The 16,767-nt window shown below is 37.9% G+C and overlaps 1 protein-coding gene across 2 annotated transcripts in view; it reads left to right on the top strand.

Moving 5' to 3' along the window:
• Positions 1–16,767, top strand: part of LOC135729823 (dynamin-1-like protein) — a 37,251-nt gene that overhangs the window by 8,963 nt on the left and 11,521 nt on the right. For both annotated transcript variants that reach the window (XM_065247690.1, XM_065247691.1), the window contains 4 exons: positions 571–733; positions 826–946; positions 6,209–6,547; positions 15,554–15,674. In XM_065247690.1, coding sequence (XP_065103762.1) covers positions 571–733; positions 826–946; positions 6,209–6,547; positions 15,554–15,674 — 744 coding nt within the window. The remainder of the gene's footprint in view (positions 1–570; positions 734–825; positions 947–6,208; positions 6,548–15,553; positions 15,675–16,767) is intronic.

Consider the following 16,767-nt stretch of genomic DNA (forward strand, 5'->3'; position numbering starts at 1 on the left):
AAAACATTTGTTTATGTCTTAAGTGTTTGTATAGATGAGGGTCAGAAACCAGTCTGTGCTTCTCTTAAAGAGACAGTAACCTCAATTAACCTACTTAAGTCTGTGTCATTAATGTTAATCAAACAACCCAAGACAAACAGAAAATCACTTCTGAGTCTTAAAAAAATAATAAAATAATAATTATATTTAATTTATACAATAAAGACACTATTATTATTCATTTGATTAGATTTCTCTACCTAATGCTAATTTTAGACCTTACTTAATATGCAACTTTCTTCTTTTTTATAAATGTTTATGATTTCCTTTTTTTTTGCTGATCCGAAAAACGATCCGATCCGTGCCTCAAAAACCATAATATGATCCAAACTGTAAGTTCTGTGACCGTCACACCCCACAAATAGATTGATAGCATAGCTTTCTTGCTAGCACAACACTTTATACTGTCTGTGCAGTCAACATTACAGGTTTGTGGGTAATTGGGTATTAAAACAAAATGTGAAGATTTTTTTATTTTGCCTAATTTTCCACCACTCAGATATTTGTGATGTTGTGTGTTTTTCTGAGAAGGTTCCAGTGGGTGACCAGCCTGAGGACATCGAGACTCAAGTCCAAGAAATGATTCTGTCCTATATCTCCAATCCCAACTCTCTCATCCTGTGTGTGTCTCCTGCAAACTCTGACCTAGCCACATCCGATGCCCTCAAACTGGCGCGAGAGGTCGACCCAGATGGTGAGACGACATGCAGACTATCCCTAATGTCTTTCTTACACTTTTTTTATAATAGCGCTGCGAGAGGGGTTTTCATGCTTGTGTGTGGTCAGGTCGTAGAACTCTGCTGGTCGTGAGTAAGCTGGATTTGATGGATGCGGGGACAGACGCTCTTGAGGTTCTGTTGGGTCGCGTCATTCCGGTTAGACTAGGCATCATTGGTGTGGTTAACAGGTGAGTTACTTTAGATGTGTATTGAAACTAAATTAAAAACAGCCTTACGGTTCGTTTATACTCACGGTTTGCTCCGCACCGCGAACCTCCACTGATCGCGCTTAACAAGTACACGAGGCGTTTCTAGTTGACGCTTGCTGTTGCACTACTATTGAAAATGACAGGGAGCGACTCAGGGAATTGAGTCCAAAACCAACACAAAGAAGAGGATAGAAGTCGTTGTTTGCTGAAACAACCATGGCGCTTGTAACATCCAAGGTTGATATATAAATATGAAAACATGTATAAAACATCAATCTCTTAAATATGTCTTTATTAAACATTATCATTTCATTAACATTTTTACTAAACAAAAAATACAGAAATTTCAATGTTTGCATTTCATTCAAGATTCAGTGGTACATTCAATGCAAATATGAGTCAATCATTCTGAATCAAATATAAAATAATTTTAGTTTGAAATGGCAAAGTTTCCATACATTACTCTGAGAGTATCAGATAAATAGTATATGCATTGTTTTGCATGGATTGATCAAAAAGATACAGTACGTCCCAGGCTTGCCTGCTCAAACAGAATCACCTTGAGGTCTGTCATTTTTGGATGCGGGACTGCGCATTTGGTGCATGAAACCTTATTTTACGTGTAGGTGTGCGCTCATGCGGACACGGCAAATATAAACAAGGCATTTCACATACACAAAAGCCAAATTGATACTAAGGGCCCTATCTTGCACTCAGCGCAATTGACTTTGTCAGTGACGCATGTATCATTCGTATTTTGCACCGGCGCACAGCGGGTTTTTCCCTCCACAGACGCACGTCGGCAAACTAGGGAATGAACTTGCGCTCCCTGGGCGGTTCAGCGCAAAAAAAGAGGCGTGTTCCGGCGCAAACCATCCCTGATGCTATTTTGCAGTTTCAAAAAACAATTGCGCCACTGACCAGAAAAAAAAGTTTAAGTGGCGCGTTGCCCGTTGTTCATTATGCTATTTTAAGGGCGCATGCTTGACCATAATGTATAGCGTGCACAACGCGCATACACTTTGCATCTAATCTACACAGATGCAACAGTTATTTTTGCAAATCATAAATTGTTACAATAAAAAATATTAATACACGAGATAAGGGGAATCATAGTGGTGAGCATTGTGGTGATAGTTTTTATTTATTGTGTGGCTGCGTTAAAAAATTCTCATGCAAATAACGATTAAAATATTTTCAGTTTATGTAGTTTATGTAAAAGTTTGTTGTGTGGCTGTATTACGTTTATTTTATGTAAGTAATAATTAAAATGTTTTCATAAGAAACCTTAATGTATATGAACTTGATTTGTAAGAGTACTTTGGGGTTGGACCTTGCTTGCGTTTCTTGGGTCCGATTTCAAAGCCCCCAAACCCTTTCAGCGGTGAGGGTGGACGAAGCGATGTCCTCTGCTGGCGTCAGGTCCTGAGGCAGATCCACTTCCCGTTACACGGCGTGCCCGATTTATGCTGGCAAGCTTGGGATTCCCCCGTCTCCTGACATCATTGTAGCGCTTGGCGCAACGATGGGGATGCCAGCTGATGAGACTGTGGCTATTTCCTCTCACGCCTGTTTAACCTACGCTGATTTGGGCGGGTTTCTCCTATCCCCATACAAAACAACTTCTCTGTCTTTGACTGCTCTTACAAGAACGTCGGTCCCCTCGGCTGTGAACCGCTCCTGGCATGCGCCTGGTAAATCCGTCATAATAATAGCAACCCGCCATGGAACTTGCGCCCTTGCGTTTAAAGGGAATGTTGGATAGCGTTCTGATTGGTTTATTTGACGTTATGCCCAAACCACACCTATGAATAATGAACCTACTTCAGACCAACCCCTTACTGATTTGCGCCTGGCGCAAGAGTTATTTCTCCCGCCGGGAAAATAGCAACAGCGCCCAAGATCCGCACCACAAACTCACTTGCGCGTTGCGCTTCGCACTTGCGTTTCAGATCGTTAAAATAGGGCCCCATATGTGGATGTGACATCTGCATAACATCATTTATATGTTTGTAAACACAACAACCAGAGTCGGACACTACTTAAGTATTTTTACTTTCTACATAAAAGTACATTTTTAAGTATTTGTATTTTATCAGTGTTTTTCTTTGGAAAACATACATTCCAAAGCATATTATCATAATTTTTACTCCACTACATTTCATAATTTCGAGTTTTTGGTTTATATTTAATATTTAAGTACATTAAACATCTAGAATTTTTTTACTTTAAGTAAAAAGTACTTTTGTACTTTTACTCAAGAAAACTAAAAGTACACGATTTTTATGTAATTGGGTATTAAATCAATTTTAATATGCAATATAAAAGTAATACACAGTATGATTCTATGCTTAGAATGTAGTAGTATTTTTTTCCCCAAGACAAACACTCTGATGCTTGGAAAATTTACTTAAAATACTCAAAAAAAAAGTTTCCGTCTCTGACAACAACCAAGTGTCATTTGTGTTGCACATTCACAAAACACCGTTTAATGAATCACAAATAATTTCTGCGTGAATATGGCCCAATTTACACTGCGCGTTTGAAGTGACTCAATTTCGATTTTTTTTCTTTAAAGCAACACCAAAGAGTTTTTTTACCTTAAAATAACGTTTCCAAAAAAGTTTCAGTGGTTCATCCACTCAAAACAGGGTGAATGGCACTTTCACATTCGCTTTGCAGCCCTCTATCGGCCAAAACCGCACTAAAGAAGTTTCCAACCGTCGGGTAGTGGTCCTGTAGTTCGAGTGAAAACTACAAAAACTTGCTTTACGGCAGACCTACAATCCAATCAGAGCCAGCTATGCTGCAGTATTTACGACAGTGCTAATGAACAATTACGCTTACCTGTAGGGGGAGCAAAGAGCAATAAGTCTTTAGTGTTGCTTTAAAGGTCACTCCACTTTTCTGGCGCTACCACTTTTAGCATAGCTTAGCACAATCCATTGAATTTGATTAAACCATTAGCACTGCGCTCAAAAAAAAATTCAATATTTTTTCCTATTTAAAACTTGACTCTGTAGTTACATCGTGTACTAACTGTGCTTTCACATCGCCACCGGCGAGAGCGTCAAAGTGGCCGGAAGTCATTTATTTTCAATGAGAGCTGGCTGTGAGCTCTGTCGGGCAGCGGCGCAATGCGTCATGTATGGTGTGAGCATCAAGGAGAGTTGAAATCAGCTCAAATTTATAGGGATGCACCGATAGGATTTTTTGGACCGATACCGATTTAAACAGACAACTTCTGACCGATGCCGATACCGATATTAAACACTTGTAAACAATACTATACAGTTGGTCTATTAGCTAGTTTATTTATGCTTCAAATTATTTTTACTGAACATGGATTTGATCTAATTAACATTCAACTGACCAACATAATAAGAGAGGCACAAATTAAGCTAAAACAAATAATTTTTTTTTTTAATATAAAATGGATTTCTTTATGCAGTTAATGAATAAACTATCGGTATCGGCCTTTCTCGTGCTATTGCCGATATGCCGATGGTTTCAAATTCATCAAAAATCGGCCGATAAATATCGGCGGCCGATACATCGGTGCATCACTACAAATATATGGTAATGAGCTATGACGTGGTTTGGCGGCAACCAATCGGAAGGCGGAAACCTCTGCTTGAGAGGGTTCCAGGAATGCATTTGAGCATCAGAGCATACACTACACCTTTTTATAGCATCGTCAGCCAGAGCTTTTATTGACACTCTCGCCGGTGGCGGTGTGAAAGCACAGTAAGGTCGACAGAAAATTAAAGTTGCGATTTTCTAGACAGATATGGCTAGGAACTATACTCTCATTCTGGCGTAATAATTAAGGACTTTGCTGCCGTAACATGGCTGCAGGAGGCGTAGTGATATTACGCAGCACCCGAAAATAGTCCCCTTGGTAACTTTCAATAGCTGATCTACTATTTTCGGGCAGTGCGTAATATCATTGCGCCTCCTGCAGCCATGTTACAGCAGCAAGTCCTAAGCAAAGCCATATCTGCCTAGGAAATCGCAACTTTTAATTTTCAGTCTGTCTTCGAAACTCTTTGGTTATTTTTGAGCGTGATGCTAATGGTCTAATCAGATTCAATGAATTGTGCTAAGCTATGATAACAGTGGTACCGCCAGACATGGAGATCAGCTGAATGAATTACAAAACTGTAAAAATCAAATATTTAACTCTATAGGAGCTGGAAAATGAGCATATTTTCAAAAAAAGTGGAGTGTCTTTTTAATGTGGCACAGATCATATATGATCTGACTTTTTTTGAAGCGTTATAGAGGACGATGGTTCCACTTAGTGGAGTAATGCTGACGTTTCATGTCTTGTTACAGAAATAAAGCGGTATAATCTTGTTTTTATATTTAAATATTGTATAACCCTGTCCATTGCATATTTTACTTTATCTGTGGTTTAAGATGTTTCGAGTCAGTATGTCTACCTTTAGTTGTTTACTGAACATGCAAATCTGATGCGAGTCACTTTTAAAAGATGATGTAAGCGGTCGTCAAAAGAATTGGACCCATATATCACCCTAGCGAGCACACAGCAACTCATTCACAACACTGGAATTTGACTCCACAAAAACAAGCACAGGTAGTAGCACACTTTGTCCAGTAGTAGGCAGTGTGTTATCAATATTAAGGTTTCATGTATTCTGCTGTGCAGTTATATGCTTGTAATAAATTGATCATCTGATTTTGATCAAAATAACATAACTTTATGACTGATGTTGTAAAAATCATGATCTTTTTCTTTCAACCAACTTTATATGATCTAATCTATGGCTGGGTGATATTGACAAAAATTCATATCCAAAAAGTAATTTAGGAATAGAATAGCATTATACGGTAAAGTATGTTCTACAAAGTTAAATAAATGTTTACATGCAAGTCAAAGCCTCTTATTACTTATCACATTCGCCTTTATTAAAACAGCGTATGATGAAAATACAATTGAAAGACAGGGGTTTCCTCCCTGTTTCCTCTCATGACAGCTGTTTCGAAAGCTTACATCTGATCTCAGTGTAGATTTTTTTGCATCTCTCCCAGTAAAGGAGGGTCCTATCAGGCTGTATTGTAAACACTGTATTGTCTCATCCCGTATCCCGCTGGGAAAAAAGTCAATAAATTACCAAATCTCAGTATACTGCCCAGCTCTTATATAATCAATTGTAATTGTAAATACTGTTGCACTAATAAATTACGATCACACATCATTTGTTTGTACTTCATCAGGAGCCAACATGATTTAAACACCCAAAAGAGCCTCGCTGACACCTGTAAGGACGAACACGCATTCCTGCAGCGTCATTACCCATCACTAGCCTCACGCTGCGGCTCACGCTACCTGGCTCGCACCCTGAGCCGCCTGCTCATGCATCACATCAGGGACTGTCTCCCAGAGCTCAAGACACGAGTCACAGTGCTGACGGCCCAATACCAGACCCGACTCAACAGCTACGGTCAGCCTGTGGAAGACCACAGTGCCACTTTGCTGCAAATAGTGACCAAGTTTGCCACAGACTACTGCAGCACTATCGAAGGCACTGCAAGATACATTCAGACCTCTGAACTGTGAGTACATTACATTTACATGTTGCTCATTAGACACATGCCGTTATCCAAAGCTATTTAAAAATGAGGAACTGGACAAGCTGTTACATTAACCTGCATACTTTAGGTCATTATATTTTTTGCAAAAATGACTTTAATCATAGCTAGGGTTTTGTGCCAGCTATTCACACCAAGAGCAAATCATGTCAGGGTTCATCTTAAAGCAAATGTCTTGAACTTGTTAAAACGAAGACAATTTAGGCAATTTCTAGGCACTTACTCAAACTTAAGCAGCGTGTGGAATTGACCATGAAAGACTCCTTTATACAAAAGGTTTAGCATGGGTTATCAAGTCCATGTCAGCTTGTTCATGTCAGTTTGTATAGTTAAACCCCATATAGTTAATTCAGATTAAAGCTGCAATCTGTATTTTTGGGGCAACTGTACAAAATGTTTCTTCACCTTACCCTGGTTCGCAGTGGTAAGCTTATAACAATGATTTATAAAAAAATTGCAGCTATTTATATTATTTATATAATGATTAATAGTAAAGAAACAAATTCTGTCATAAATTTAAAACAAGAAGCATTTAAAGAGTTGCATTGCAAAACGAGTTAACTCCTTTTTTAACATTTTGTCAAAACATGTTTATTATTATGTTATCATGTTCTTATTTTGTTTTATGGTGCTACTTAGCTGTATTTTTTAAGTTATGAAGGTTTAAATCAAAACAAACCAACTGCAGTTTAATTGATATTAATTGGAATGCACAACCAAAAAACAAGATTTCTGAAAAATTATCTCGTTTTGCAACGAAACTCTTTATTTTCACTATCGATCTAACACTTTTTGGACCCGAATGTAGCTTTATTGTAACTCTTTCCCAACCAGTGTTTTTTAAAAAGTTGCCAGCCAGCGCCGGCATTTTTTATGATTTTCACAAAGTGTAATGCCTTCTAGAAAATGTTCTTCTTTAAATATATAAACATACAAATATATGAAATGAAAGAACAGACCCTCTGCTTTCAAAAAACAAACAAACATTTGATTATAACTTAATTTGTTCTTTTTTATCACCTCTCAAATATGGGTAGGTTTCTTCAAAAATAAAAAAATTTGAGCAAAAAGCTAAGATAATTGCATTTTTGTGAAGGACTTTTGTTAGAGATCAGATTCAGCCTATCCACCTAGTGGATAATAGCGTAAAAATGGATAGTCGTTAAAAACTCGTCATTGGCAGGGAAGCGTTTTCTCTTAATTGATGAAATAACTTGTCAATGGGGGGAAAGAGTTAAATAGCTAAACCATTACGTCCAGCGGCACGGGAAAAACAAAGTTTTGTGTTTAAATTATATTATATTAGAGTTTCACACTCTTTTTGTGACTAAAATAACAGTAAAGGGTAAAAAATTTTTTTTTCCAAAAATTAAAACGGATAAAACGGAATTTGCAAAAATTAAAATGGACAAAACGGAATTTGGAAAAAAATAAAACGGAATTTGGGAAAAAATAAAACTGATTTTATAGGGCCCTATTTGAGAGTGCTTGGCCAAACATGTTTATTCCCAAAGAAGAAAATGCAGCATCCTCCACACATACGCGTCTACCGCACAATACGTATACTCCACAGACACGCTGGCTTTGTGAAATAAACACTCCCAAACGCCCGACAAATACCTCTCTTGCCCGGGACCATTCATCAATAAACATCCATATCCTGATCTGATACCCAGCCGATGCCCAGGCTCCGGCCTACTTCTCAGGCTTCTGTTCCTCCATCTGCCTCAGCTCTTTGCTGTATTGTGGCTCTGTAATAGGTCTGTAGCGTGTGTAGCGTAGTGTTAATTTCGTCAGACGAGACGAGACGAAATATGTTCGTCAACGACCTTTTTTTCCATGACTAAGACGAAACGATGACGAGACTACACACATATTCAAAAACGCTGACTAAGACTAAATTAACATGCATTTTTGTTGACGAAAAAAGACGAGACTAAAATGTTTTGGATAAAATAAAAACTAAGATAAAATCTCTCTTCATTTTATGCAATGAGGTCATATTTAAATGTGAATTCATTCATAAAAAGACTGCGTGCTCTTATTATGAAACTGCGCGCGTCTGTCATAACTCCAGACAAGCTCGCGCTGCTGAAATCTCCATGCTAAGTGTTCACAATGTAACATCCATTAGCAGTTAGTCTACAAACGTATTACATATGAGAAATATTGATATGTTTCCATCGGATTTTTGTAATTTTCATATGGTTTTTCAACAATTGCACGCACACGCAGCGCGATTCTACTATGGAAAAGGCATACGCGATCAGGTCAGTAAGAGTCTCGTGTGTAAAATGAGCCCACACACATTATGATTAATATTTCACAAACAGCTAAAAAGTTTAGCATTTTTTCAGCATTGTGTTGAATTTTTTGTGTCGTATTCTCGTGTACCTGTTGTCTTCAGTAACTTAGACGGCTTGTCTTTCTGATCCACATTCGCTATTTACCAACATTGTTGATAATCTATACCTTATATTATTCAAGTATTCTGAATGTACAGTATATTGTGAGGACAAAAGCTTATTATTAGTAACTGATCGCTGTCTGGGTGCTTTCCTATCGCCCATCACTGAATGAATGGTGAAGCAATTTACACGCAATAGAGATAGGTCACCGCCATTAACAAAGTTGCATTCAACAAAAATCATTCAACAAGTGTAACCAATATTTGAGATGTGTGTAACCCTATTTGACTAAAATGGTTATCAGAAATAATCTCAGAAATAATTTCTTTTTAAAAAGACAAAAATGTTTTAACTAAAACTTGACTAAGATATATTAAGTCTTCTTTTGACTAAAATTACCGTAAAACTTCAAATAGCCCGGGCTTTTATTTTCCCAAACCTATTGTCACACCAGGCGTCTAAAAGAGACAGGCGTCTATAAGAGACAGGCTTTTAATTAGGGCTGTGACGATAACCGCGTCACCGCATCACCGCAGTAATGAGATGCCAACCGCGGTGCTGAGTTCATCATCGTCATCACCGCACTTTTTTATATTTTCTTTATTTTGCTGGTGAAAGTTACAGAAGTCATATGGTGTATGATATGAACTATACACAAAAGTCATTGTTAATCATAATTTACTGTCTTCCATCCTGTGTTCAAGGGTTCTAGAGAAAAAACTGCTCTCCGCACAAGGGGGAGGGACGGTGCATTAAACATATATAGGGGTTTATTATGTGCGCATGTCTTATAATTGTTATTTAATTACTTAGTTTCAGTACTTAAATACACACAATAGCCTACTGTCACGGGCGCAATCTTCTTAAACATGAAGCCATTAATTTAAGCGCGTCATGCCCAGGTGCTCTGATATTTATTGCATGCCATGGAACTGTACCAACTCACTCACTGCGCGAATAACAAAATCTCAAGTGCAAGGAAATCTCACAGCCACGCGCATTACATTATTCAGGTGCAAGAAGGTCACCGGGCAGCACGAAATGCGCGTTGGTACTGATAATAATAGCATAATTATTTAAAACTACATGCCAACTATAGTTATGAAGGCTAGCGCGGTCGGCTGTAGACCTATATGTCTGACTATCCAACCCATTCGTAGCGAGGAAATGCCACAATCTAAAATCACATCTTGTGATGATTAACTATCATGTGGCGTTTGTCGGACTTGGGAGCACCAAACATACCTTTAGTAAAGCATAAAACTTCAGCCCAGCAACGACAGTTGGAAATCTCCAAGACTTTTGCGAGAGGAGCAAAGTACCAAAGGGACAGCACAGCAGTCAGGCAGGTGAGGGCTTACTGACCGCGTGACCCGTTAATGCTGTAAACTAATTTCTCCAGCTCGGGATCAAAAAAGTTTTATTATCTTCTTGATTATGTAAATGGACAGCAGTAATTTAAAGCATTGATTGGAGTATCCATAAGTTTTGCGCAGTTATTTACGGGATGATGCAATACGTTATTTCGTTTCGTATCTGCTTTGAAAAATTATAATTAAACATATTAACTATAGTAACATGAAATAGTATTTATTTTCGTTTCTTTTGAGTTTAATATGAATTATGGAACAGTTTTTGTCATTGTTTGTAACCCATTTTATTGTGCAATAAATTATTTAACGTTCAACCCGTTGCGTTTGGAGGAGTGCGTTATATGCACGGAGTTTTCCCCGAAAAACACTCTAAAAATGTCTTAAGAAATTGGAATCAAGGTTTTGCTTACAAGAAACAATGTTAAGCTCGGCATGTTCTTTCTAGTTTTTTTCAGGTTGCTATTGTATGAAATGTATTGTACAAAATGGGTTATAAACGGTGACAAAAAATTATATAATTATTATATATATTATATATAAAAATATATATGTATTGCTATATATATATATATATTATACCTATGGAAATAAATATTATTTTATGTTGTTATTGCTAATATAATTTGTTGTTTTAATAATAAATAAGAAGACGTTTCCGATGCTTTGCGGGGGTGGGGGGTTGTGCTTTTGGGCTTTGGGGGTTACTGTTGTGCGGTTAACCGCATAACCGCATGATTTTTTTTATGCTTCACCGCGGTGAGAAAATATCCTAACCGTCACAGCCCTACTTTTAATTTAATTGTTCCAGCATGACAGCAGGGGATTACCACATATTACGTTTTATTTATAATTTGAATGTGTTTAACAAATTAGTTTGTGTAAGTATAACAGTCTTAAATTATTGGCAGCATAAATAAAGCAAATGAGGATATGCTTTTTTATTGGTTGTTGCGTGAAATCTTACCCAGATACAACAGTGCTATTTTCTGATTGGCTATTGTGTAGCCTCTTTCTTTTTTTTTTGATGGGCTCGCTCGACTAGAACTCCAGGGGAGACGGCTTGATAGAGAGAGCAGTGCGGTCAGATACATTTTGGGCGCTGCAGCATATTAAATATGATAAATAGTGTTTCCGCGTGAGAAATACAAAGTGTGGCGGAAAAATCCTGACCCTCCCGATTGCCACTTCGCTACTGTCATCATCACTTCAAACCTGACGACGAACCTTGTTGTGTTTTCATAGTGATGAGTAACGGAATAACTGCGTCTGTCATGTGACATCTACCGGTAAGCAAAACTTTAGCGTGTGCAATCTGCACCATAGAACTGGCTTAAACAGACGATCTGACGGGTTTTAGAAGATTAAATACAGCCCGAAACTCAAAAACAGACCAGGCCTTTATTTGAGACAGGCGTTTATTTACCCAAACCTGTCGTCACACCAGGCGTCTAAAAAAGACAGGCGTCTATTTGGGACTCGGCTATTATTTGAAGTTTTACGGTAGACTAAAATAACAAGACTTTTAGTTGACTAAAACTAGACTAAAATGACGAGACTTTTAGTCAACTAAAACTTGACTAAGATACCTTGAGTTGTCTTTTGACTAAAACTAAACTAAAATGAGGAAACTTTTAGTCGACTAAAACTTGACTAACAAAAAATGATATGCACAAGACTAAGACTAAGACTAAATTAAAAATAGGTGACAAAATTAACACTAGTGTAGCGATAGCCCCCACCTTGGAAAAATGAGGAATGAGTGTCTGTAATCTTTCACCCTTGACAAAGATACAGCAGTTCCTTCTTTCAATGACGCAAAATGATGATTTTTACATCATTGAAAGAAGGAAGTTCAACACTGAAATCTGTATTTCTCCCATCTCAGGGGAAACTGAGGAAATGATGGACGACCATTAGAAAACATGACTGGGTTCTAACGATACAAAGCTTAATGCAAATCGGTGAAGGGTCCCTTTAACTTGGGGTTAACTTTCTGCTTTTGCCAGGTTAGGGTAAGGTTTAGGATAACCCTAGTCTTATGTAGCCAGACCCTGCAATGACAGTGTTTTTCTTTTTTTTTTTTTTTGGCCAATGTCTGCTGACGAGACCATTTGACCCACATGTCAAACAACCAATTACAGATTGTTTCGTCTAGCGTCACGTTTCGGAGTGTGGAAATGTCCCCGCAATGACGAACCGGCTGGCAACAAGTCAGTCATTGATATAACCAGCCGCAACCAAATAGCATCTAAATAAACATCATTACTCACCATAGAACAACGGTGTGCACTTCATCAACTGCCACACCAATGAGACGCTCCCAGTAAACATCTGTTTGACACCTACAAGCAATTCGGGAGAACCAAACGCCAGCTGCAATCTTTTTGACTCCACTAACTGCTTCAAGCAAAACTCCTGCAAGTCTTTTAGAGAGTCTATGCTGTGAACTTCGCATAATTTTGAAAATGCAATATTTAGCTGATCATGATAACTGCTCATTATTACCCACGCTTCTCTTCCTCGATCGTACTTCAGAGCTTTGTTTCTCAGCGGAACCGAAAATAATCGTGACACTTGCGTCTCCTAGAAATCTGGTTTATTTCAACAAATCAGAAGACGACTTCAACATTCCTTAAGGATTTTCAGTTAAGTGTGCAATACACATCAGACATTTAGCCAACATTCTGTGGGCGTGTCATCTGAGACTAGGATAACCCAGGATTCTGTTAACCTGGTTGATTATTTCAAGTAAGCCCTAAACTTACACTCAGAAATGGCCATTGCCAATCTCTGAACAATTGATTATTCCTCAAAATCTGTATCTTCATCTGATACAGACTCAAACATAAGGTCTGTTTACACACACACAGAGTAACTGAAATTAGCCTCTCTGTCAAACAGCCAATCAGGGCAGAGCTAAACATTATTATTCATGACCCTTTCAAATAAGGCAATAATAGCCCATTTCATTCTAGAGACAAACCCTAGGGTTTTAAATGGACATGTAAAGCCGTTTCTAGATCATTTTTGCACTTAATAAAGCCACAAACCTTCTATGTAGATATCAGAGAACAGTGTAAAATATTGTATCAATTAATTCTTTGGCAACTTTTAAGTGAAGTTAAAAAGTACTTTTGGCATGTAAAAATACGTAGTAATGTAAAATAAAAGTAAAATTACAATCGCCGTTGGTTGTCTCTCCATGCATTTGATATAATACAGAATTTTGTTTTTTACTACATATATTTTAATGTTTTGCTGAATAAAACCATGTGTTTACTTGTGTTTTAAACCAGTTATTATTGCTTCATCATTATTCTATGTTATTTGGTCATTGCTCACTTTGGTCTATTTTGAATACCAAAAAATTCAATTACCAAAACAATTGTCCGCAGGGCAGAAACTAGCCACCCAGCAATTTCACTGGCCAAAATTTTGTTGCTGTTAAAATACATTTATATGATTAAACATGACTTGGGCATCCTTAAACGACTTACATTTGAGTACTTTTACTCGATTTAGCTAGATTAGATGCAGATTGACTTTGATTTAATGAATATTTTAAAAGTGGAGCAGGGGTGTAGATGATTAACTGAAAGATAAACACAAAAACCCTAGACAAACACTTTAAATATTTATTAACAACAGCAGCAAATTCTGTCAAAAATTGTAGATGAATTTTACTGTCATGCAGATTGTATTTTATAAGCTTGATCATGTTTTCTATTAAAAGTGATTTAAGACTTTTACTGACAAATATTGAGAGGGCATTATTGTTGCACAAAGTAGCCTACATTAAAATGAAGCGCGAACCTCTCCGCTGGCGGGTTTTCTTTCGGACAAAACTGGGATGTTTGCATTCAGGTATGCGCTATGAATTTCTCTCCGCTCTTGGTCAGAGAGTGTGCACGCACTTTAAATCCCATCAATCACTTCCATGCAATTGTTTTATCTTTCCCAAAGTGTTTGTGTATGCGTCCCGTGCATTCGCAAATCCATCAGCTCTCGCGCTCTCTCTGGTAAATAAAACTGGTGCTTTGGTCCGCAATGCGAGCCTCCACTGATCGCCTGCGGGCGTTTCAACAAACGGTCTCAGTATGTTGCGCTGGGAGTGCTCATGGGAGTTGTAGTTTCCCAATGTCGCATTACGCTTTGTTTATAATTTCACGTAACTTTTAAGAAAACTACAATTAAAACTTTATATTCAACCTGCCAAAGTCTTACCCGTCACATACGAAATCTACCCGCAATTGGCGGGTGTTAATGTCAAGCCCTGATTTTCAGTGACAGTACTAGATTGGTTAAAACATTTCAAAATGATGTGATTTCAGGTGAATAAAAGATTATTTTCCATTCATATATTTTATCATTGAGGATTTCTTAAAAAGTGTAAAAATCTCATCTCGTTCTCATGCACCCAGTTTCGTGTCTCATGGAGTAAGTGTCCCGTCACACTCCTAATAATAGTCACAATACCACAAAAGATTCCTGATACAGTACATCAAGTCTATATCAGGCAGCTTTAAAGTATTCAAGTCTGTGCAAGACTATGAATATCAACAATCATGTTTTTAATTTCACTCATGATATGAGTTAACCTTTCATGAAGTCTATAATTCATTTCTTTCTGGTCATTCTTGGTGTAAACTGGTTATCTAGTGAATGTTACTTTTTATCCTCAATTAAATCAAATTACAGTTTCGAGAAAGCATTTACCACTTTTGAATGTGATATATATTGGGACTTTAACCGGATGTGCTTAAAAGTTACCATCTTTTTGCAGAGTCCGATGTGTTTTCATTACCTCAAATGTAATCCTCCAGCTGCAACCTTTCTTCTGGGCTTTCTAAAGCTTCTCAGGCTGTCATTTTCACACCCAAGCTCATGACAGATATCAATGTGTTTACTTTGTCTGGCTCGCTGAATATGACAGATAATCCTGAAGTCTGTCTAACTTCTTACTCTTCACGCTCCATGCACTACTGGCTAAAATCTTGTTTAGCTCTATCTGGTTTGTCCTACAGCAGCTATCGATTAATTAAGTGCTACATATTGACGTTTTCTTGCTCAGATATGACTCTAGGGCTGTGTGAATGTTTGAACGCGCATGTATAGCTTAACAATATAGTGAGATTTTGAATGTGAGCTTTAGAGGATTCACTAACTGTGTTTGCATTTGTTTATGGTAGGTGTGGAGGAGCTCGTATCTGTTACATATTTCACGAGACGTTCGGAAGAACCCTGCAGTCCATCGATCCTCTGGGCGGTCTCAACGAACTAGATATTCTTACAGCTATTCGAAACGCCACGGTATGACGCATTTGGGTATTTACTATATGGATGTGTGTGCATAAAAAACGCACTGGTCCTTGTGAACTTTTTTGCACACTTCTTTGAAAGGTTAGTTCTTTGAAAATGAGTGTTTGGTAATTATTTACTCATCCCAATGTTGTTTCCAGCTCATACTATATGCTGTTAGTTTATGAGACTCAATGTAATGTATGAAATTGTTGTCAATTTAACAGCTCACTGGAGCCGTACTTAAATTTCAGTCTGTACCTCTCACAAAGCAATAATAGGATTTTAGAAGACTTTGAATATAGTGAAAAGTTACATAAAGTACTGTTATAATTGGGGTTTTTGTTCTTTTAAGAGCTTGACAAACTTAGAAATTTTATTTTCTTAAAAGGAATATGATGTTTTTTTCTAATGAAATTTCTTCAACAAAAGTAAAAGAATACAGGTTTGAAAAGACCTGGGAATGATTTTTAAATGGACTGTGCCTTTAAAGTCAGATATTAAATGTGTTTGGAGTTTTTTACACCACAAAAAATGTGTTATTAACCACCCAAGCAAATTTAAATGATGAAAAAACGATGAGTAAATAAAGTAAGTTATCAAAATCTTGGAAAAATAGGCAGCATTCTCTGCTCTCAAGCAGTGTGGGCGTGTCCGCTGTTGGCACTGAAGCCACGCCCACTGTTGTCACACTCTACTTTCTTATACCGCTACAACCTGAATGGATTCTCGTGATTGTGTTGACCCCTAATGTCCCCCCTAATAAACCCCCCGCAGTAGGGGCGGCAAAAACGTGCTATTCGCACATAGTTGGATGCTTGAACATTTGAGTTCACTCGCTTCATCAGCGCGTGAAATTCTAGTCATTCGAGAAATTCAAGCGGAAATCCGCATCATTGGAGGGGCTTCTGCGACTCCGCGGAGACTCCACCACTCCCCTTGCTTCCTGTAATCACGTCACTACCACAGCAAGGTCCTGATTGGTTAACGCGGCGCGGAAATCCGACGAAGTTCAGATTTTTCAACTTGCGCGCTTCCCGTGGCAACGCTCAATTCGCCGCGGCACGTTCCGCGCTGCAGGATAATAATCCGCGTGTAATCGCGT

The sequence above is a fragment of the Paramisgurnus dabryanus genome, chromosome 11, assembly GCF_030506205.2.
Source record: "Paramisgurnus dabryanus chromosome 11, PD_genome_1.1, whole genome shotgun sequence".
Taxonomy (NCBI): domain Eukaryota; kingdom Metazoa; phylum Chordata; class Actinopteri; order Cypriniformes; family Cobitidae; genus Paramisgurnus; species Paramisgurnus dabryanus.